General features: G+C 50.6%; 1 protein-coding gene across 4 annotated transcripts; it reads right to left on the reverse strand.

Annotated features, from left to right (window-relative positions):
* Window positions 1-581: 581 nt before the first annotated feature.
* On the reverse strand, window positions 582-19,659 carry ZBTB17 (zinc finger and BTB domain containing 17). 4 transcript variants are annotated; one of them, XM_035120382.2, is made up of 15 exons: window positions 19,518-19,659; window positions 17,516-17,807; window positions 15,222-15,410; window positions 13,714-13,875; window positions 13,044-13,157; window positions 12,086-12,342; window positions 9,836-9,978; window positions 7,783-8,083; window positions 7,572-7,659; window positions 6,241-6,357; window positions 4,927-5,047; window positions 4,337-4,467; window positions 3,164-3,379; window positions 2,454-2,543; window positions 582-1,133 (listed from the first exon to the last, which is right to left on the reverse strand). In XM_035120382.2, exons 2-15 carry the CDS (start codon window positions 17,802-17,804, stop codon window positions 859-861), a joined length of 2,493 nt encoding a protein of 830 aa, XP_034976273.1. In that variant the 5' UTR covers window positions 17,805-17,807; window positions 19,518-19,659; the 3' UTR covers window positions 582-858. The 4 variants fall into 4 exon arrangements, with proteins under 4 accessions (XP_034976273.1, XP_034976272.1, XP_060132298.1 ...); XM_035120381.2 differs by having other exon boundaries at window positions 991-2,543; XM_060276315.1 differs by having other exon boundaries at window positions 991-2,543; window positions 17,516-17,722; window positions 19,518-19,647.
* Window positions 19,660-21,534: the final 1,875 nt, after the last annotated feature.

Below are 21,534 nucleotides of genomic sequence, written 5' to 3' on the forward strand. Positions count from 1 at the left end.
CGATGCCATTTTAAAAAAATGGAATTACATGAGGTTCTGCAAATATAGCATATATTTGCTTCGGGGTGAGTTAACTCCTCATTATCATTTATTGGGTGCGTCAGAGCAGAAATGTGGGTGTTGTAGCATTTCCCTTGCATGGTTTGAGGCCGTGTGAGATAGCCCGATTCCAAAATGAAGTGCCCCATCCACCCCCTTGGCTCATGGAGAGAGCAGCAGCAGCAGATGTACAGGGAGAAACCATTTTGACAGCCAGAGGGGGTGCTGGGGTTCAATCTCCAGCTTCAAATATAAATAAATGGGGCTGGTAAAGTTGTTTTAATTCACTTCTTACCTAGCTGGAGCATCTTTCTCTACCCCGCTGCCTGCACCTGCCAAAATATTGACCAAATGCAGCTGAGGGGAATCTCTAGGAAACCCAGCACTGACGACCTGCTATTTTTCACCAACCAGCTTCCTCATTTCTCAACCTCATCGAATAATTTGATAACCAGAATACTTTTCCTTTTAATACAATGCAAAGGGATTTTTAAACAGGCTGCCGAGACAATACCCAACAAACTAGTGTGCATTTTGAATCAGACATTAGAAAATAATGGCCTTTATTTCGTTTCTAAATATTAACACAGATGCAGGAGCTTCTCAAATACAGAAATATTACTTTTTACATTGGTAACGCCGTCACCTCCTTAAATAGCTGCTTGTGAGTGAAGCTGGAGGCATTGGATGGGCAAGGAGGGAACAGCCAGCAGCACCTTAGAAGCAAACCACACGTGCTGCCCCCCCCCCCCCGGCGACCGAGCAGCGTGTAGTACAATCCATACCGGTCCCCTTGCTCCTCTGCAACTAGCCCTCCCTTCACTCTGCAGTCTGTGGGGCCTCTGTGGGCAGAGAAGTGGGCTGGGCATCGCTGCTGCCATCCCTCGTGCGGAAGAGCAGTTCCCCCGAGGGAATGACCTGTTCAGGCTGCCAGGCAGCAGTGGGGGCACCGTACTGCTGGTAAAAGTCTGTGTCTGCCTGGAACATCACCAGGGCTTGGGCTGTGTGGATGCGGACGTGCTGGGCCAGGCTGTTGGCATCCAGGAACTTCTCCCCGCAGGAGTCGCAAGCGTACAGGATTTGGGTGTTTGGATCTGGAAAGACAGGACAAAGCCAGAAGACAGCAAATTGCAGGAGAGCCAGGGTGGTCAGTCCCATCTGTGGCCCCCAGCCTCCCATCCTACAAATCATAGCTTCCCATAAAGAAACCCAGGGAGGGGTAGTTTGTCACAGGTGCTGAGACAAGGTGTAAGGGCTCTCCCACAGGACTACAATTCCTAGAGTTCACTGCGAAGAGGTATTAAGTGTTAAACCACACTGAGAAATGGAGCTCTGTGGGGAGAAACCGGGGGGGGGGGGGCTCTGCACTACACTTGGCACCAAAGAACTGCAGTTCCCAGGATTATTTGGGGGATGACAGGACTTGTTTAAAGTGGCATGACATTTTAAATGCCTAGTGCAATTGAGCCCGACAACAAAGTGCACTTTGAAAACTTGTGCACACCCACTGCTCTTACCATGGCTGCCAAGTATCCCATTTTCGCCGGGAAACCCCCCTTTTTCCTACCGTTTTCTGGGGGTCTCCCGTATCAGTTATTATCCCGTTATTCTCCCTTAAATCCACTTCTGCCGGCAGCCATTTTTCTGGTGCCGCTTTGCCCTTCTATGGGCACCAGAAAATGGCGTCAGAAGTTGCTTTTACGTGTTTCTGGTCATGCGTAAAGCGACTTCCAGCGTTGGCGCCGCCATTTTCTGGTGCCCATAGAAGGGCAAAGTGCCACCGGAAGTTGTGTCTACGCAACTCCCGGTGTCGCGCGGCTGCCGATCCTGGATTTTCCCGTCCAGGACTTGGCAGGTATGGCTCTCACCCCGCTGGAGGGTAAGCAGACCCCTACAGCATGGCAGGTGACAGAGGTGAATTTAGGGCAAAGCCCCCCCCCCCACCAAAGCCCTTCTATTTTCAGACAAGCAAATCCAGGGGCGAAGCTCCTTACTGTTACTATGCACATGTTCTTTTTATTTACATGTACCTTTTTAAAAACCACCACCGTGAACCTGTATTTAGGTACATTTAAAAGTATTTCCCTCTTTTATATAGGGGTACATGGATGGACAGCAAAGGGTGATGGGGCTGTATCCCCAAACAATGCTGCATTCCCGAAGAGTTGCATCCCTTTTCAAGCTTAACCCCATCACCTGAAAGGCCAAAGAATGGGGAAGAGCATGAAACAGCTGCTCACACATTGGGGTGCTGCACCCTTGTGGCCAGATTTCTATACTGCAAGCTTCTAGAAACAGCCCTGCTTTGTGTTCTGCACAGTTACCAAAGATCTGAGCTGTGACTAAGAAAGGTGAGCCAAGGGCCTCCTTTGGAGGGGGGGTAGTGGCCCACACGCTTCCAGGTGGATGCTCACCTGCTTCCTGCACTTGCTTCACAGCCTTTGTTATTTCGGCCTTCAAGGCTTCTGTCTCGTCAGCTGTGACAGGTGCTGCCACAGGGACCACTGCAGGGGAGAACCACAGGGGAGTTGAGAAGCACACAATGGAGGCCCCTTAGCCACCCAAGCCAGCAGAGGGGCCCTTTGCATTGTGGCGGACACCCTTCCTAACAGTGGGGAGGGCTTAAGGAGGGACTGAAATGCAGGGGGGAGAAGACACTAAATACCCTAGCAAAGATTGTTCCACGGACAGGGAAGAGGCCGTAGCTCAGTTAGATCATCTGCTTGGCAGGCAGGTCCTATGCATTCAGTTTCCAGCAGCATTTCCAGCTAGGAAAAACACCCCATCCCCATTTAAAACACTGGAGATACTGCTCCTCAGCGTAGGCAATGAACAGAGGAGGCGAAAAGCCACCCTGCCCACAACTATTCTACTTTGGGTGAAAACCAGAAGGCTTCATTTGTTTGGATTTCAACATTCAGCTTGCCAGTTCTTTTGCAACCTCCTCTATTTGGCCAAGGATAGTACGCAGAATAAAGCAAGGGAGGAGGAAAATGCAAATTGCTGGGGGCTCTCATAAGTGTTGCAAGCATTCTCTTTTTAAGGGGAGAGCCCCACCCGAGTTCCCAAGCCTCCCTCGGGCCCTTCGTAAGAGAATGGCAACGGCTAATGATCTCCTGCTCACCTGTCAGCTGTGTGACTGCCGTGGCCGCCAGGGCTTCCGTGGCCAGCGTCACCATCTCGTCGGAAGCCACGGTCACAATGTTGAACTCGTCTCCCTCCCCGTGCTCCAGCACCTTCATCCCGGCCTTGCCCTGGTGGACCGTCTTGACATGAGAGCGGAGGTTGTCCACACGGTTGAAGCCGCGGCCGCACTTGTCGCAGAGGAAGGGTTTCTCGCCTGTGGGGGAGTCCAGGATGGCGCAGAGGCCTCAGCTATCTGCCTCTCACTTTGGCCTTTCCCAGCAGGGCCCCACCACTGCATAGCACTCCCTGCTCTGTGCACGACTATCGCAGCCTCGTGGTGCCTATGTATTCTACCTCCACGGTCTTGAGGCAGTTGCGCTCTCAAAGGACACCAAGTGGGGAGGGTGCTGCTGTTGCACTCGGGTCCTGCCTGTGGGCTTCTCTATGGGGCATCTGGGTGGCCACTGGGAAGATAGTGCTGGTGTCTTGCCAAAATAAACTTGAAACCGCCTTGAAGCACGCCTAAAACATCTGCCTAGTGACAAGAATTCTCCCCAACAACAGGCATCTTTATCTGGGCATGTGATGGAGTGTGCCTGCCAGAATATGTGAAAGTTTGTCAGCCTGTCTCTCTGGCCGAATAGCTGAAGGGTGCAGAGATATAGAGTGGTACCTCGGTTTTCGAACGTAATCCGTTCCAGAAGATTGTTCGAGTTCTGAAACATTCGAAAACCGGAAACTCGATAGGCGGCAGCCAGGCCTCAGGATCTTGCGCTCCGTGGAAGCCGCATAACATGTTTGACTTTGGAGGCGTGTTTGAAAACTGAAGCATGTACTTCCGGGTTTACGGCGTTCGAAAACCCAAATGTTGGTCAACGGAGACATTTGGAAACCGAGGTACCACTGTAGTTCTGTTTCTTATTTTATATGCAACTTGCAATGTAAATAATAAAGAATTTAAGGAAAGAACTGGATAGGCACGGTGATTATTCCTGTCATGGGAATTTACCAAGAGGAGGCTGGACTGGTGCTCCTGAGAAGATGCAGGAAGACTTTGAGTAACTCTGCCGAGACGAAGAAGAAATTGGGGCTCATGCACTAACAGACAGGAGACCGGAGTGGACCTGGCTGGATGCAGCTGCCCCAGGGCTCTCCCTACAGCCGGACTCACCTGTGTGGATGATGATGTGCTTGGAGAGGTCGCCCACGTTCACGAAGGCCTTGTTGCAGACGCTGCACTTGTGGGGGCGGATGTTGTCGTGGTGGCGGATGTGGTTGGCCAATTGGCTGGACTGGACGAACCTGGGGGAGGGGCGGCACAGAAACTGTGTACAGGACTTCTAGGTATTCAAAATGTTTCCCTGGATTGATTTAACAGAATTTATAGGCTGCTTGATTGTAAAACAAACCAACAAACCTCAAAGTGGTTTGCACAAATACGAAATGAGGTTTTCTTTTTCTTTCAACAATAGCCCAAAAAGTAAAGCTACTGAAACGAGCCAAAATTCACCTCGACTTTCTAAGCATTCGGACAGGCTTCTCTAAGCATATATCTATATAAAATAATTGGAGGGCCCAGTTTAATCTCCCGCCCTGCCTTCATGTTTAGCAAAACCAAAAAAAAAAAAGCCCAACATAAGTACTTTGTTTAAGCACATGGTACACAGATTGCCTCCTTTCACCACGCAAAAACACAGCCCCCAGCCCAGGATGGATGAAGATGACCCCTGAACCCCGGAGCTCTCCCTAGGCCAGGCCCACCTCTTGCCGCAGCGCTCGCAGACGTAAGGCTTCTCCCCGGTGTGCTGGCGCACGTGGGCAATGAGGGAGCTGGCTTGAGTGAAGGCCTTTCCACAGATCAGGCATTGGCAGGGCTTTTCACCTGGGGAGAGAAGGGAGGGGAGGGTAACATCATGGGGCCACAGGGATGGCCACCTACTTGGGTGGCTTGAGGACTACAAGCTTGCTTTATTGTTAAGGGACCACGGCTCAGGGGCAAGCTCCAACTTTGCATGCAGAAGGTCCCAGGTTCAATCTTCCGAGGTTGTCCTCCCACATCTTCCTAATGTTTGTGGGATGTAATCCATTGGTACAGTCAAGTGCAACATTCCTTATTTCCCAAGAGTGGACACAGGCAGGGGGACACAAAGTCAGTGTAACTTCCCGTTCCACTGGTCTGGAGCAGCCTCCCCCTGCATGTGACCTGGGAGATGGGTGTGGCTCTGGCTGGCTCCATAAAAGAGCCAAGTCATGCAGCTATTTTCTCAGTCTTATTCTTTCCCTTGTTGTTGTTGTTGTTGTCGTCATTTTGCTGCCATTTTGTTACCTGAATGTAATTTTGCTGTCTGCTGGCTCTCAGCCAGCAGCACATGAGTTCAGTCTCCCTATGAGATTAACTCACACTTTGTGCAACCGCTAAGTAAAGCCTGCCTTTCAGGGGTCATATCGTGAACTAAAATGCGAGTAAACTTTGTGTTGCTTTACTCAGAAAGACTCTTGTGTCTTTATTCTTTTAAGAGGGATTAAAGGGGACACCAGGAAATAATCTTAACTAAGAGATTCAAACGAATCTGCATACTAGCTTCCAGCTATATTGAGAGGAATCTGCTCTGCTTCTTCACTTAACTAGCGTGAGTGAAGGAAGGATAATACTTATTCACTATATCCTTTCCTACTATCCTTAACATTCCCACAATGTTTACCTGGAATTTCCTTGTAACCTGAACCAACAGATTCTAATGACATGGAAGGAGATTGCAACTGAACACAAGGCATAGCTGCCAAGTTCTCCCCTTTTTTAAGGGAAATTCCCTTATGCTGAATAGGCTTCCTCGTGAGAAAAGGGAAAAACTTGGCAGCTATGACACAAGGAAGAACTTTCCAACAGTAAGAGCTGTTTGACAGAGGCTTGGGAAAGCGGTGAACTCTCCTCCCCTTCCGACTCCATAGAACTCTATGGTCCTATGAGCCCCAGCAGCTCAGGGCTGGGAGAGCCATCCTGCTGGAAGGCAACAGCTGTGACGCCTTCTCTGACCACCCGGGGAATGAAGGGAGCACCCCCTTGGCCAAACTCACCCGTGTGGATGCGGACGTGGCGCTGTAGAGCCCCCGGGTCGGCAAACTGCCGCTGGCAGTGCACACAGATGTACGGTTTCTCCCCACTGTGGATGCGCAGGTGCCGCTTGAGGTTTCCTGCGGGCGAAAGAGGAGGAGGATGAGGAAATGTGGAGAGGCCTTGGGCAGGCTATTGGAGACGGGCTAAATGAGGAGGAGTGCTGGAAACCGGCTAAGAGTCCTCCCAGGGAAAGCGCAGAGGGAGAGGATTTGGATCCAGGCTCCTGGAGGTGGACAACTGGACACATCCCAGAGGAGGGGAAGAGCTGGGAGGTATTAGAGGCTGGAGCTCGGAGGCTGAGGAAAAGGGGGAAACAAGCAGGTGCCCCAACACAGAGCAAAGACGGGAGTCAGACTTGGCAGCATCTTCCCTGACAATTCTTCTTTGCTACACATAACAGAGAGCCAGGCAGAGACAGAGAGGGTCCCTTGGGGCCCAAAACACAGGGAATGGAGTGAAGTGGGAGGTGCAAGACAGCCCAAGCAACTGCTTGCTATAGTGGAGGACCGTATTTTTCGGACGATAACATGCACCGGACCATAACACGCACTTAGTTTTTTAGAGGAGGGAAACCAGGAAAAAAATATTCAGAACAAAACAGTGAATATATGATTTTTGTGGTTCATGCTGTGGCCACAGACATGATATGTGATTTGACGATGAATTTGGGGTGACCCAATGCAAAAATCCTGAGGATCCATGAGGATCTGGGGCTTTGTAACCACGTTTTTGTGCCATTGCAGCCCCACAAAATAGTGCATGCGTGGGTTTTTTGGTGCAGGCTATAGCCATGGACATGCTATGTGATCTGATGGTGAATTTGGGGTGACCCAATGCAAAAATCCTGAGGATCCATGTGTTTTTACCTCCCCCCTCCCAGGCAGCCACCTTTATTGTTAGTGTCCCTTATCAATCAGCTTGGCTATCAGCTGGTGAGCGGCTTGTTTTCAACACCCCTCTCCGTGTTTCTAAATGGCTCTAGCAGCAGAGGCATCCCTCTGCTCCTCCCACTGCTGGAGCCATGGCATTCACTTTATAACATGCACAGAGATTTCTCCTTACTCTTGAGGAGGAAAAAAACTGCGTGTTGTGGAGCGAAAAATAAAAAATGTGGTATATCTTAGAAGTCTCTGCATGTTTTCTGTCCTGATTCCTTAACAAAACAACTAACTGCAAGTGAGCTTGTGTTGCCTCGTTTCTCTCTGATCTGCAAATGCCCCAGATGGGCTGCAGGCAAAGGAGGCCAGGGGCCCCCAGCCCGGCTGGGCGACCGCCCAAGGCGACCACATACCTGACGTAGTGAACTGCTTTCCACACTCCCGGCACTTGAGGGGTCCATCGGCAATGTGGATCTTCAAGTGGGCCTTGAGGTTCCCCACCTGGCAACAAAGGCGAGAGACCGGCGTTGAGAGGGGGTGGGGGTGGGGTGTCCCAAACGTCCGTAGGCATTCCACACACCCCAGCCGGAGCAGGGGACCTGCCCTCCACCCCTCCAGCCTTACCTGGTTGAACTTCTTCTCGCAATGGGGGCACTTGTGCTCCTTGTGGGTGTCGTGGGTCTCCAAGTGGCGCATCTTGGAGGTGGGGTCGGAGAACGAGCGGCCGCAGTAGTCGCACCGGTAGGGCTTCTCCCCGCTGTGGACCAGCTGGTGGCGCTTCAGGTTGCCAGAGGTGGTGAAGAGCTTGCCGCAGTCCTCGCAGCGGTACTTGGCCTCTCCGGTGTGGCGCTTCTTGTGCAGGTTCAGCAGGCTGATCAGGCGGTAGCTCTTGCCACACTCCTCACAGCTGTATGGCTTCAGGGGGCTGGTGGGGGGGGGAGAGAACGGGGGAGGGGGGAAGGGTCACCGATGCTACCCGCCCACCTGACTCCGCAACTGAAGGAGCATCTCCACCCCCATTGTTCTGCCCGGACACAGAGATCCAGCACCAAGGGCCTTCTGGCGGTTCCCTCGTTGAGAGAAGCTAAGTTAAAGGTGTTAAGGAATTTTATGGGGGGGGGGGCACCCAAACGAGGCTTCATTTGGGAATCAAGATTGGCACAAATGCCCTCAAGGGGACCCCGTCTGATCCTACAACACCACTAGTATCGCACCAACACGAACCCCTCAAGATCAAGCCCTGTGTAATAAAGGCTCCCTTTCTTACCCTTTCTCTGTTGCCTGAGACTCTATGTAACCATATTTCTTTATGAATGAATACCGTGTATCTGTATTTCTAAACGAAACCCCCTTTTGCGACTCTGGCCAAGGGCTCTCAGGGATGCAGGGAACAGCCATAATCCTTTAAGCGAGAGGTCACGTAGCCAGGGTGGTGCTCCTCTGCATATCCATAATCCATTCAGGTACCATCTCCTGCCATTCCCGACCCTCCGAAGCCAGAGGCAATACACACACCTGGACCCATTGTTTCCCCCCCCCCCCCGCCAGGTACTCAAGGATCCCCTCCCAGATACTTACTGGTACTTGCTTATCAATGTCCTGGGACATTGTGCATTGTTACCTTATGTTAATCCCGTTTACCTCCTGTTTACCTGTATGCTAATGCCCCTTGCACCTTCCCCTTTTCTGACGTTTTACCCTGTCACAAGTGATGTATGTATGATGCTTTCGATGTGCATTATGGGATGGTGGTGGGAAGTTTTAAAAGTTCTTGCAGCCCTGTTCACGGTGTTGTCTGGCATTGAACCTGCTGCGCAGTAATAAACCTTGCTGTTTGCTCCGGATCGTGGCTGGACTCCTTCCTTTTATACTCCGCAACGACCACAGGCCCTTGCCTGATGAGCTGGGTGGCTGAGCATTCTCGCACCCAGAATTTTGCCTTAACATAGGGAACCAGGCAGAGGGCCTTCTCGGTAGTGGCACCCGCCCTGTGGAACGCCCCTCTCACCAGATGTCAAAGAGAACAACATCTACCAGACTTTTAGGAGACATTTGAAGGCAGCCCTGTTTAGGGAAGCTTTTATGGTTTGACCCACTAGTGTATTTTAATATTCTGTTGTAAGCTGCCCAGAGTAGCTGGGGAAACCCAGCCAGATGGGCGGGGTATAAATAATAAATTATTATTTTTTATTATTATAACTAACAGAAGTGTAGTTATGCCTCCATGGGAGAATTCAGGGTGGGCAAGAGGGAATGATGGACAGCTTTGCAGAAAGAAAAGATGCCCTTAACCAGCGGAACCCCTTGCTGCAGGGTGGCACAACAGTAAGACAGTTTTACAGAACAGCTTGGTGCTTAGTAGGACGGCCTGCTGGTACCTCAAAGGCTGTGGTTGTTTTTGTTTTAATTATGTATTTTGTGTTTTCATCTTGCGATTTCATAGCGTGAACCGCCCCGAGACCTGTGGGTATAGGGCAGTTTGCAAATTTAATAAATAACAATCACGATTTTACAGGCAGGAGGTGGTCCTAGGTGCAAATGTCAGCTTTGATTCGGGCATCGCATGGCCACCACGACTGGCAACGGGTATCCTTGCACCCCTTCCTTCACGAACCTGCCCGTCCCACCACAATGCCTTCCCCTCCTGGATCAGCCTCGCTGGCCACTGCCCACCTACCTGTGTGTCTTTTCGTGCGCCTTGCAGGCTGCTGGGTCGGAGAAGGCCTTGCTGCACTCACGGCAGGTGAAGGGCTTCTCCCCGGTGTGGATGCGAATGTGCCGCTTGAAGTTGCCAGTGTGAGTGAACTCCTTCCCACAGTCCTGGGGGGGGGGGGAGGAAGCGGCATAAGTGGCTGGTCCCAAGGGAGCCCCCTCGCCCCCTTGCCAGTGGACGTGTGCTGAATTTTTCCAACTTTCAAAATTCTCAAAATTGGGGGTGATTTTATAAAAGTTGTTACACGACTCAGGAATTCAAAACCTATTGTGGTTTAATTAATATAATTTACAGTGGAACCTCGGTTTATGAACACCTCAGTTTATGAATTTTCGGTTTACGAACGCCGCAGACCCATCTGGAACGGATTAATTCACTTTCCATTACTTTCAATGGGAAAGTTCGCTTCAGTTTATGAACAGACTTCCGGAACCAATTACACCCATGCTTCGGGTTAAGTACGCTGCAGGTTGAGTACTTCGCGGACCCATCTGGAACGGATTAATCCACTTTCCATTACTTTCAATGGGAAAGTTCGCTTCAGTTTATGAACGCTTCAGTTTATGAACAGACGTCTGGAACCAATTGTGTTCATAAACCGAGGTACCACTGTACTTTGGTAAACCACTCCGTAAAAAATATGAGGAATTTCCAATAAATTTGAAACTTGCATTATTATTTTCCATGAAAAAAAATGTGTGTAAATTGCATAAAAAATCTTTCAAAAACGATTGCACCATCAGATTGGCTCGCCAGATCTGCCTGAACATAACAGACCAAGAGCAGAAGCAACAATAAGACAAGAGAAGGCAGCTTGCTGAATATAAGCAGAAATAAGCAGGATGCGTCAATGCCATCAAATTAAAAAAAAAAAATCCTGCTGATGAAAATGAAGAGCAAAGATGCTCAGGATGGAAATGATGGAAGTCATGAACTGACATTAGGAAAACCAAGTACAACCTCCACTTCTCATAAAAAGACGGAGTACTGTACAACACATTAAGGTAAAGGTAAAGGGACCCCTGACCATTAGGTCCAGTCGTGACCGACTCTGGGGTTGCGCGCTCATCTCGCATTATTGGCCGAGGGAGCCGGCGTACAGCTTCCAGGTCATGTGGACAGCATGACAAAGCCGCTTCTGGCAAACCAGAGCAGCACATGGAAACGCCGTTTACCTTCCTGCTGTAGCGGTTCCTATTTATCTACGGTACTTGCATTTTGACGTGCTTTCGAACTGCTAGGTTGGCAGGAGCTGGGACCAAGCAACTGGAGCTCATCCCGTCACAGGGATTCGAACCGCCAACCTTCTGATCAGCAAGCCCTAGGCTCAGTGGTTTAACCCACAGCGCCACCTGGGTCCCTGACACCTTTGTATAAGACACCCCCAAATTTTGGACATTATTTTCGGGGGGAAACCTAGTCTTATAAATGGGAAAATACGGTAAATCTCTACCACTTCATTTTGGAGAAAGGCTCAAAGAAAGAAAAACCAGCTGAAGTTATTGCTTGTAATCTTGTAGAAGGGCACTGATAACCAGCTGCAGGCCGTTAGAGGCGCTTCTACAAATGTTCACACAGGCCGGGAGGGTGGGTGCCATGCATCGGGTAGAGGTCAAGCTCAGTTGTAAGCTGATCTGGCTGGTTTGCGCCCTCCACACCGACGAGTTCCCCCTGCGACACTTGGTCACGGCATTCGATGGGAAGACCATGTCCAACGGCAAATGGACAGGTAACATTGGCAAGATGCGAGATGCTGCTGCTGAACTTGTAATGGCTCCTTCGTCCACCAAACTCTCAACTGGAGAGCTTCTTACTTCACTTCAATGTCGTAAAGGATCTGTCCTACTATTGGTGTCTGCCTGTCTCGAGAGACAGCAGGGGAGTGTAGCTACTGATCAAGCATACAGGTCACCCAGGCCATAAGGACAGGATCTGGCCCTTCTTAAAATTGGCCCAGTGAGCTATTCAAGGAGGTTGGTAACAGCACCCAGGTTTTGTTGGAAAAAACCCCCAACAACTTAAGGCTGATAATGAAATGCATGGTTTGCCTGTCCTATCACTGTAAAAGTAAAACATTCTGGGGTGGAAGGTCCATGCCACATTATGTTTCAGCTGCAGAAAGTTAGGCTGCAAAAGGCAGCAGCAGCCGATGCTGTTTGGCCAACCATCCAGTGCTCGGCATGGTATGGATTCAGTGAAATGATAATCTCTCACCTCGCACTTGTGGGTGACCGACCCGTAGGTCTTGGACTCGGTCCTGTCGCTGTAGGTCCCCGAGCGCAGAAGCCGGGCCTCCCCTGCATTTTCTGCCCCGGAGTCCGAGCCCCCTGACTCTTCCTCATCCTGGGAGTTGCCGTTGGCCAGCTCGTGGGCCTGGGAAGGTACCTCGGCCTCCGGTGGCACGGTCCCCTCAACCTCGCCTTCGAGCTCTACCTCCATCTCAGAGGGCAGCTTCAGGACAGAGGGCTCAGCTACAGAGAGACACAGAGAGAAAGAAGCAGTCAAGTGGGCCACCTGCCCTAGATGCCATCTTGTGGGAGCCAACAGTGTCTAGGCGGCTGCAGCTGCCTCCCCAAAACCCCTTCCCCCTGTACCCTCCTGGATTACATTCACAAAATCGGCAAGGCGGGCGGGGTTTCAAGAGGGCATCTAGCCTGACCCTCTGCTAAGGATCTTGTAACGTACAGCACCCTCCCCAACAGAAGGATTCCCAGGCAATGCTTCTGAGCCTGAGGTGGGTGGTGCCCCCCTGGCCAAAGGAGCCCCCTAAGGTTTTGCCAAAATCTGCCTCCCTGCCTTGCCCCATCTGCATGCTCTGCCCTCTGGAGGAACAGAGAGAACAAGGGCCTTTCAGATACCCGGAGGCCATCTTCCTGAAATCTTCAGTTGGGATTCCTGCATTGGAGGGGGTTGGGCTAGATGATCCTCAGGGATCCCTTCCAACTCTGCAATCCTCTGATTCTATGAACCCAGATCCTGCAAGCCTCATCTGCTGCCCTTCTGAGGGCGGCTGGTGATACAAGAATGTCCTCCCCGAAAGGAAGCTTGCTTGGTGCCCTCTTGACCTACAGGCATCATGGCCAAAGGGAAAGCAAAGATCCCTTGGGTGCCACGCAGAGATCACAGCCAGTAGCACTTGCTTGCTTTCCGCCCTGCTGCTGCTGCCACTCACCAGCCTCTCCAGCCCTGGATAGGGCAAGTTTTGGGGCAGCGCTGCTTTCCCCAGGGGAGGAGCCTTCCACCTGTGAGGTCTCGGGCACTCGGGAGGAGACGTCATCTTCCACAGCTGAAAAAAAGAGAGGAGTTGGTCACATACCCCTCAGCATTAGTGACCAACAGCCACAGGGATAAGGGGCAAGAAATCAGAGAAAGGGAACAGGAAGCAGGGCAGGATTTGATGGAGGAGGGAAGCATACAGACATCCTGGGCTAACAGATGAAGCCTGCTGCAAACATTAAAATCAAGCCCCACCCAAGGTGCTAGATCTCAAGAACGCTAAGTGATGCAGTCCTCCTAAATATTTAGTTCGAATTTCCTCCTCTTCGTCTTCAGATCCCACACCAGCCTTCCCCAACCTGCTGCCCTCCAGATGTTTTGGACTACAACACCCAACACATCTGGAGGGAATCAGGTTGTGAGGGAAGGCTATTTTACACATGGATCACTGGGCTGCGATTCCTGCATTGCAGGGGGTTGGACTAGATGGTCCTTGGTGGAACTTTTTATTCTCTGTAAGATACTTTTGAAGCATCTCAAAACAAGCTCTACTTGGATTTTTGGCCCATTTCATTGCATCAGGTAAGGCACCCAAGCTTTTGAAGACCCCTGTTCCCTGTGCCTACCTGGGCCCTCGCCAGCTGCGCATTCAGCCTCCTCCTCCTGTTCCTCTGTGGGATCCATGGCCACCTCCTTCTGGATGCTGCTGGGTGGGGGCTGTGGGGTCTCCTCCAGATCCCCGGGAGTCTCTGTCACCTCTTTATCCCCACCAGCCGTTTTCTGCTGCCCTAGGAAAGTGAGGGGCCAAAACCAACTAGGACAGGCTCATCTCAGCTGTGACCCCAGGAGAGCAGCTCTGCTACCAGATGCTGAGCCCCCACCCACTTACCCCATCTGCACAATGGGCACAAGGGCTGCCACGATGACAAGAACTTGAGGAGGTGCTGGGGGAGAGAAGGGTGAGGATCAGGCCAAGGTTGGGGGTCTCCCTACGGATGCCCTCTTGGTGGATAGCAAGCTTAACATGAGCCAACTGTGTGATGCAGCTGCGGAGGGGGGGGGGAAGCTGATGCTATTCTAGGCTGTATCAACAGTAGTCTAGTGCCCAAGGGAAGTAATAGCACCACTCTATTCTGCCCTGCCAAGATGATCAAGGGTCTGGAAACCAAGCTTTATGAGGAACAGTTGAGAGAACTTTCCTTCCTTGGCAGGTGTTGTGTTTTTTTGTTTTTTGTTTGTATAATTTTCATTAAGTTTTTCTATTTTACATTTTAGAATATTCATTTAAACAACCTTAAATCAATGACTTCCCTTCTTCTCTTTCCATGGTTCAATTTACACACCATAAATCCCTGCATATTTTACATAAGCCAAACCATTCAGTATTCCACTGTTACATCCATCAAAAATTATCTACACTCTTGAATTTATCTAATGCTGCCAGCGTTTTTAAATGTACACAATTTTCACCCATATATTCAATAAACATTTTCCAATCATCTTTAAACGTATGTTCTTCTTGTTCTCTTATTCTATAAGTTAAATCTGCAAACTGTGTGTATTCTATCAGTTTAAATTGCCCTTCTTCTTTGGATGGGACCTCGCTCGTTTTCCATTTTGGAGCTAACAAAACACGGGTCACGGTCGTGGCATACATAATTTCATTTTTTTTACACCTGGGAATTTCCATCTTGTTATGTATTAGTGTATATAGTTTTCCCTCAGGTCCTCAGGTCCTTGACAGTTGTTTTAGGAGGGAACTTTAACCCCAACAAGAAGGATTCTGATGTTTTTGGAAAGGTACTTAAACATTGTTTTCAATTCATTATAAATTATTTCCCAATACTCCTTTACCCTGTTACAAGTCCAGCACAGTTTTTAAGTAGAGGCTGTGTGGCCATCTGTAATGGATGCTTTAGCTGAGATTCCTGCATTGCAGGGGGTTGGACTAGATGACACATGGGTTCCCTTCCACTTCCAATAATCATAACAACAACAAAAATAAATATTCGACCGGGACCCCCTTTTGGGGCTCACAGACCAATCTCCGGAGATCTAACCAGGGATCGCCCAGAAATCTAGAGCAGTGCCCCGTTACCTCCCTGCTCACACAATTACAACCACAGCCCCATACCATCTGTCGGGGTCCCCCCCGGGCTCTCCACTGCAGTTTCTGCCGGAGCCGACAGAGTCCTCAGGGAGTTGCAAGCGCTGATGATCTCCTGCATCTGAAGGAAGCCAGCCACAGCCAAGACGTCCTCCACGTTCTCCAGGCTCAGGTTCAGCTTCGATGTGTACATGAACTCCAGCACCTGCTCGAGACCTGGAATAGGCACGGACAGCAGTCAGCGCAGGACAACGGCTCGGCTCTGCCTTCCACAGTTGGAGGCGGCGATGCTTCTGAATGCCAGTTTCTGGGAACCGCAGGAGGGCAGAGTTGCTCATGTGCTCAGTTCCTGCTTGCAGGCTTCCCCATAGGTATCTGGCTGGCCCCTGTGAGAACAGGAGGCAGGACTAGATGGGCCATTGCCTCTGCTTGTGTTCTTATGACAGACCATCATGGACTTCCCACCTGCAAGTAAGGCAAGTGCTGGATGGCCCGACAGGCAAACTGAACACATGGTTTAAGGCATCCGCAAAGCAGGGGCACCAACAATTTGAAAGAATTTGATTTTTAAAAATAGAAAGCATTGAAGGAGCCATCATGGGGGGAAGCCAGAACTTTGCTAGATATTCTTCCTCTCCACACTCTTCTTTTGAAAACTGAATCTCATAGTTTTACAAAGCTAAAAATGAAAACAGTAAAGACAAGAAACACCCCATATTCCCCACCCTCCCTAGCCATTTTTCTCTTCCCTTTCTATGACTTATCTCCACCTAAACTGGGGGTAGGGGTGGGGTGGGGGGGCGTCTTGTTCATGTGAAGAAATCAGACCCAGTCCTGTGTCGCACATGACATACACACACGCATGGAAGTTTTGTGTCGTTTTACAAAATAAAATTATACTTTGTGATTTAGTATCCGATTTTATTTCTTTTAATTCTGTATTTATTTATTAGGTAATTTATACGCCGCCTCAATAACTCGAAAGAAATCTCTAGGCTCCTTCTGGGGACCAAGGAGGCACCCACTGCTACTTCCTCGGGGGCACTGGGGACATCGGGGGACCGGGATACTGGGTGGCCCAGAGGCACCGGCAGGGCCCAGTCATACCTCCCCCAAGGTGGTTTTTGCTCAAGTCTGATTCTGCCTTGTATCTCTGGCCCAGAGGTGGGGGGATACAACTTGCCCCATAGTTTTCAGAAGGGGGCTTGCTGCTGTTTGCCTTGCATGGGGAATGCGACGTGGGTCCCTTGCTCGACTCACCTGGAGCCATTCACTCTGGGCTCACCTTGCTTGACTTACCTGTACTCGTTAAGAGACTTGGACTGGACCCTGGGAAGGACCAAGGTTCAAATCTCTGCTCATTCATAAAGCTCTCACTGGGCATCACTGGGGGCCAGTCACTGCCTCTCAGCCTAACCTACCTTGCAGGGTTGTTGTGAGGATTAATTGAGGGGGGGGAACCATGCATACCACCTTGAGCTCCTCAGAGAAAAAGGCTGGATGTAATGCAATCAGTCAGCTCTTTTGCGTATATTCTATCATTAGGGCTTGCCAGTCTGTTATATTGGGTACTACCTTATTCTTCCAGTATACGCAATTGGCAAAAACAACTGGTAGACTAAAAGGTCAAACTAAACAAAAAGTCAATAAGGATTGGGAAATTTTTGAAGAGTATTTGAAAAAGAATAAATTAAAAGAAACCCCGTTGGCAGAAATAGACTGTACCTTGTAAAATAAATTATTAGATATCAGTTGGAATGAAAATAAACAATATATATATCACTGTGCAAAATATAAAGGAAATAACTTAAAAAACCAGCAAGTTTAATCGGAAGTCTGTTCAGAATCTGGTGAAGAAAATGTGAAGATGAAAGTAATAGAATAACGAGATTTTTAAGATTAATGTGGGTTACGGTATGTATATATTTTAGTGATGAGTCGTATGTTGGGGTGCGGGAATTATGTAGGTAGGTAGGTATGAGTTTGTCGTGTAGGTATGTATGATTTAGTTAAGTGTTAGTATGGTGAGTTTGTATGTCTGTAAATGTGAAATTGTGAAGTTGTTCGTTTCAATCTATTTGTTTTGTTGTTTTTCTTTGTTTTAAACAATAAAGACTTATTTAAAAAAAAAAAGTCAGCTCTGCAGGTCCCTTCCTGTGGGACATCTGTACAACCTAGGCTGGCTGCTTCAGGGCCTGGTGGTCATTTGGCCCCTTTGCAACTGTTATCCTGGCCAGCTAGTCATTTCCCTCAACTCTGCATTTCACAGACCACTCAGGCAGGGGATAATATCCCGCAACCCCATCCACTGCTAGGCCCACCTGCAGCGTTGCTGATGTCCAGGTGCACTACGTCCTTCTGGTCCACAAAGAGCATCCTGAAGTATTCGCTGCAGGCCGCCAGCACTGCCTTGTGGGCCTTGAAGTCGATGCCATCCACCACAAAGGTGCAATCGCACAGCAGGCCCAGTTGCCGCTGCTGGTTCAGCTGCTCCAGCACCTGCTTGCTGTGCTGAGGGAAATCCATGGCTGCGGGGAGAGAGGCAGGAGGCCCTTGAGCACAGGCGCCCCTCCTCTGACTATTCAGGCTTCCCTCTGCCCCACGAATCATGCCCTGCCCAGAGAAAGAAAAGCAGCATGAAGTTCCAATGCTTCACCATCTGTCGTGGATGCATGAGTTGCGATATCTGCATTGCAGCGGGTTGGACTAGATGACCCTCAGGGGTTCTCTTCCAGCTTTACAATTCTGTTGACAACCGCTTCTGCACACAACAGAAGGGGATGGGGCTTAGCTCTGTTAGAGAGCACCTGCTCGGCATGCAGAAGGCCCCGGGTTCAATCTGCAGTGGTGCCTCCAGGTAAGGCTGAGAGATACTCCTGCCTGAAACACTGGAAAACTGCTACCAGTCAGTGTAGACAGTACTGAGCTAGATGGACCAACAATGGGATTCAGTATAAGGCATCTCCCTCCTTTCCAGGGACAACCCAGCGTAAATGAGGCCAGATCCCCCTGTAGCAAATCAACACACTAATTCTGAGGCACATCTGAAGAAGTCTGACAGCTGTCACTCCAAACAGGCTGACCTTTCCAGTTACATCCTCTTTTCCTAACAAAAAATAAAAAAATTCCTTCCAGTAGCACCTTAGAGACCAACTAATTTTGTCATTGGTATGAGCTTTCGCGTGCATGCACACTTCTTCAGAATCCTAACTAGACCTTCGCCTCTCTTCCCCAATCTGAAGAAGTAAGTAGCACCACCCCACATTTCTTTTTTTCTTTTTTTAAATTCCAGATTTTAAATGTCTCTTTTCCTAGGATGTGTATTTGCAAAGGGGCTCTACTGCCCTTAGTGTTGCTGCTCTCAAGACAAGGCAAATCAGCTTGTTCCCATTTTCCAGACACTCAGACAGGCTGAGATGATTTATTTCTTGGGTCTGGGGCCCAGGTGGGACTTGAACCCTGCTCCCCTCTTCCAATACCTTCAATCTCCTCCCTCATGGGGTCCACACTCCCTGCCCCATTGAGAGCATCCATCACCTGCCCGCCCCCACCAGAATGCAGAAAGTGGACAGGCAGCAAAGGCTCTCCAGGGTTTCAGGCAAGGGTTTCAGGCAAGGGTCCCTCTCCCAGCCTTACCTGGAGATGCTGCCAGCAGGGACTGAACCTGGGGCGTTCTGAATGCCATGCTCTAACCACTGAGCAACAGCCCCTTCACCTCACCCGAATATGCTTTCAACCCCCAACTCACCAAAACAAAGGGGCACAGAAAGAATCCTAACTGGACCTTCACCTCTCTTCCCCACCCTGAAGAAGTAAGTCCCACCACCCCACATTTCTTTTTTTCTTTTTTTAAATTCCAGATTGTATTTCCAAACACAATACAAATGTTACTGACCTGAATTTCCTCACCCTCAGCAGTACCTGACACTCGGTGTGTGTGTTGGGGGGAGGGCAATTGGCCTCCACAGGCGGGCAGCGCCCCCGATTGTCCCCTTCCTCCTCTCCCCCTTCCACTGCTTGCTTTCCTGGACCACCCCTTTAACCTCGTCCCCCCACTGCACACACCCCGATTGCCCCCCTGCTTGTTTCTTCTCCCCTCCAGCCCCCCAACCCTCCCAGCTTGCCGCCTCTTTCAATGCCCCATATTAGCTCCCCGCTCCCCCTTTACAGGTAGCCCCCGGCCCCCTAAATTTCCCCCACCTGCTGGCTAGCAGCCCCCTCCCCCTGACAGGCAGCCCCCACCCCAGCTGCCTTCCTGCCCCTCCCCTTCCCGGCCCCTCCCCTTCCACGAACCCTCCCCTGCCCCCCACCACCACCCCGCACCTGCTATCCGGCGCGCGTCACATAATCCCGGGCGGCGGCGGCGGCGGCGGCGGCGGCGCTCAGAGTGACACGAAACAGACAAAGGGCGCCGCCATCTTGGGCCCGGGCGGAAGCGGCGTCTCCGTAGCCACCGCCCTCTTTCTCGACGCGCATTTTTTGCCCCTCTTTTGCTTTGCGTGCACGGCGCGTCCCGTCTCGCCGGCGGAAAAGGGGCGGGGGCAAAGGAACGGCTGGCACGTGACGCAGGCGGCTCCGCAGCGTCTCTTGGCCGCCATGACACCAGAGGCAAGGACGAGCACTAGAGGCAGCACAGTTTCTCCGGGGGATAGGGAAACGCAAAGATTGCCCATTAATTTCTTCTTTTGCTCTTTCCCCCTCACATTTTCCTCCTCCTATTGTTATGAATTATTAATCATCATGATCGACTGTAATTTGTACACTTTTTAAAAACAACACCCCCCCCCCGAATGGCTGCAATAATCACAGTGAAACAACTAACATCATTTTTTTTAATTCCAATTAAAAACATTTTTTTCTGCCCATGGATTTCTTTCTTCTTCTTTCTATTTCTTTGTTCCTCTTTCTCGTCCCCCACACTTTCTTTTCCTTTCTCCACCTTTTGCTCCACTCTTCACTTTCCGCCAGCAAACAAGAAGTTTCAAGAGAAAGAGAGGGAGAGAGGACTACTGTAAAATAAAGAGAGTGCTGTTTAAAGTAAACTTTCCAGCTAGTCAGGTAGGTAAATACTATCAGTATAATGGACAAACAACTGGCATAATGCTGGACAACAGCAGAATGATCACAAGGGCTGGGGTATTGTTTGGGGTTGTTGTTGTTGTTGTTGTGATCCTGATGCTGTTTTTGCCCTAACTGTTTAAAATGTTTTAAATTGTTTTAACTTCTGTGCTTTTAAATTTGGAGGTTTTGTTTTTTAAATGAAGGAACATAGATTGACAGGGCCGTCTTAAGCCCACCCAGCGCCCTGGTGCTAGGTCCCTCCAGTGCCCCCCTCCAGCGCCTCTCCAAGGGCCTGGGAGTGCCAAGCGGACCGCAGCAGCAGCGGGAGGCCAACTCCGAGGACTCCGCGCTGCGCCTCCTTCTCATTTCCCCAGCGCTGGGTTCCGCTCAGACAAGCTTCGTCACCAGCACGCGCACCGCGGGACCAGCAAGAGCTGCTTGGGCGCTGTGCGCGCGCTGGTGGCGAAGCTCGACTGAGCGGAACCCAGCGCTGGGGAAATGAGAAGGAGCCGCAGCGCGGAGTTCTCGGAGAAGGAGCGCAGTCCTGGCCAGATCGCCGGAACCCTGCGCTCACTTGGCGCCCTTCCAGTGCCTGACGCCATGGTTCTCCGCGCCACTAGCCTCTATGGCTAGGACGGGCCTGTAGGTTGATCTCAGAATAGAGGAGCTGGGGAGAGCAGGAGAGACTCAGTCACAGTGGTTCAGGGTAGGGGAAGGTATGGTTTTCGGGCAGGGGCAGGCCAGGTAAGGGGCACCTGGCACAGGCAGTTAGTGCCAGCTAGAGCCACCACCTTGGACCGAAGACTGGAGGGGCCAAGCCGTGTGGCGTGGCGTGCGCCTGTGATGTCACGTGTGCAACACGTATTGGGCATGCATCGTCAGGAGGAGTCCTTGCCCAGCACTGCACAGCTTCAATGGCTGTGGCTCCTCCTCTCTCATGCTCAGGAGGAGCCTGCCTTTGACGCTGAGCCATGCTTGGGTCTGCAGCTGCGCCTGCTGAATTGCCAGCCTGGCTCCGAGTAAGACCCTCCTCATCCATGATCATATTACGGAGGCTGATCTGGTCTGTATCAGCTGGGCCCACCTGGGTACTCAATGCAGCATCATGGAAGAGCTGAGAGTCGGGGAGCAGGAGTCGCTGTGGTCTTTAGCGATCCTCTCTCTCCTGGCTCTCTGTCCAGTTGGGGGGGGGATATAGAGTGTGTGTTCCTGGCATTGGGCAATCGGACCAATTGAGGATTCTGTTGGTTTAGTGCCCACCTTGCTGCCCAGCAATCTC

Source organism: Zootoca vivipara, chromosome 6 (genome assembly GCF_963506605.1).
Source record: "Zootoca vivipara chromosome 6, rZooViv1.1, whole genome shotgun sequence".
NCBI lineage: Eukaryota > Metazoa > Chordata > Lepidosauria > Squamata > Lacertidae > Zootoca > Zootoca vivipara.

Coding starts and splice junctions, on each gene's coding strand:
- ZBTB17 (XM_035120381.2), bottom strand. CDS start 17,804: ATGATTCGTGGGGCAGAGGGAAGCCTGAATAGTCAGAGGAGGGGCGCC. Junction 8,084..9,835: donor GCGCACGAAAAGACACACAG/GTAGGTGGGCAG, acceptor CCCCCCCACCAG/CCCCCTGAAGCCATACAGCT. Junction 2,544..3,163: donor GGCAGTCACACAGCTGACAG/GTGAGCAGGAGA, acceptor TCTCCCCTGCAG/TGGTCCCTGTGGCAGCACCT.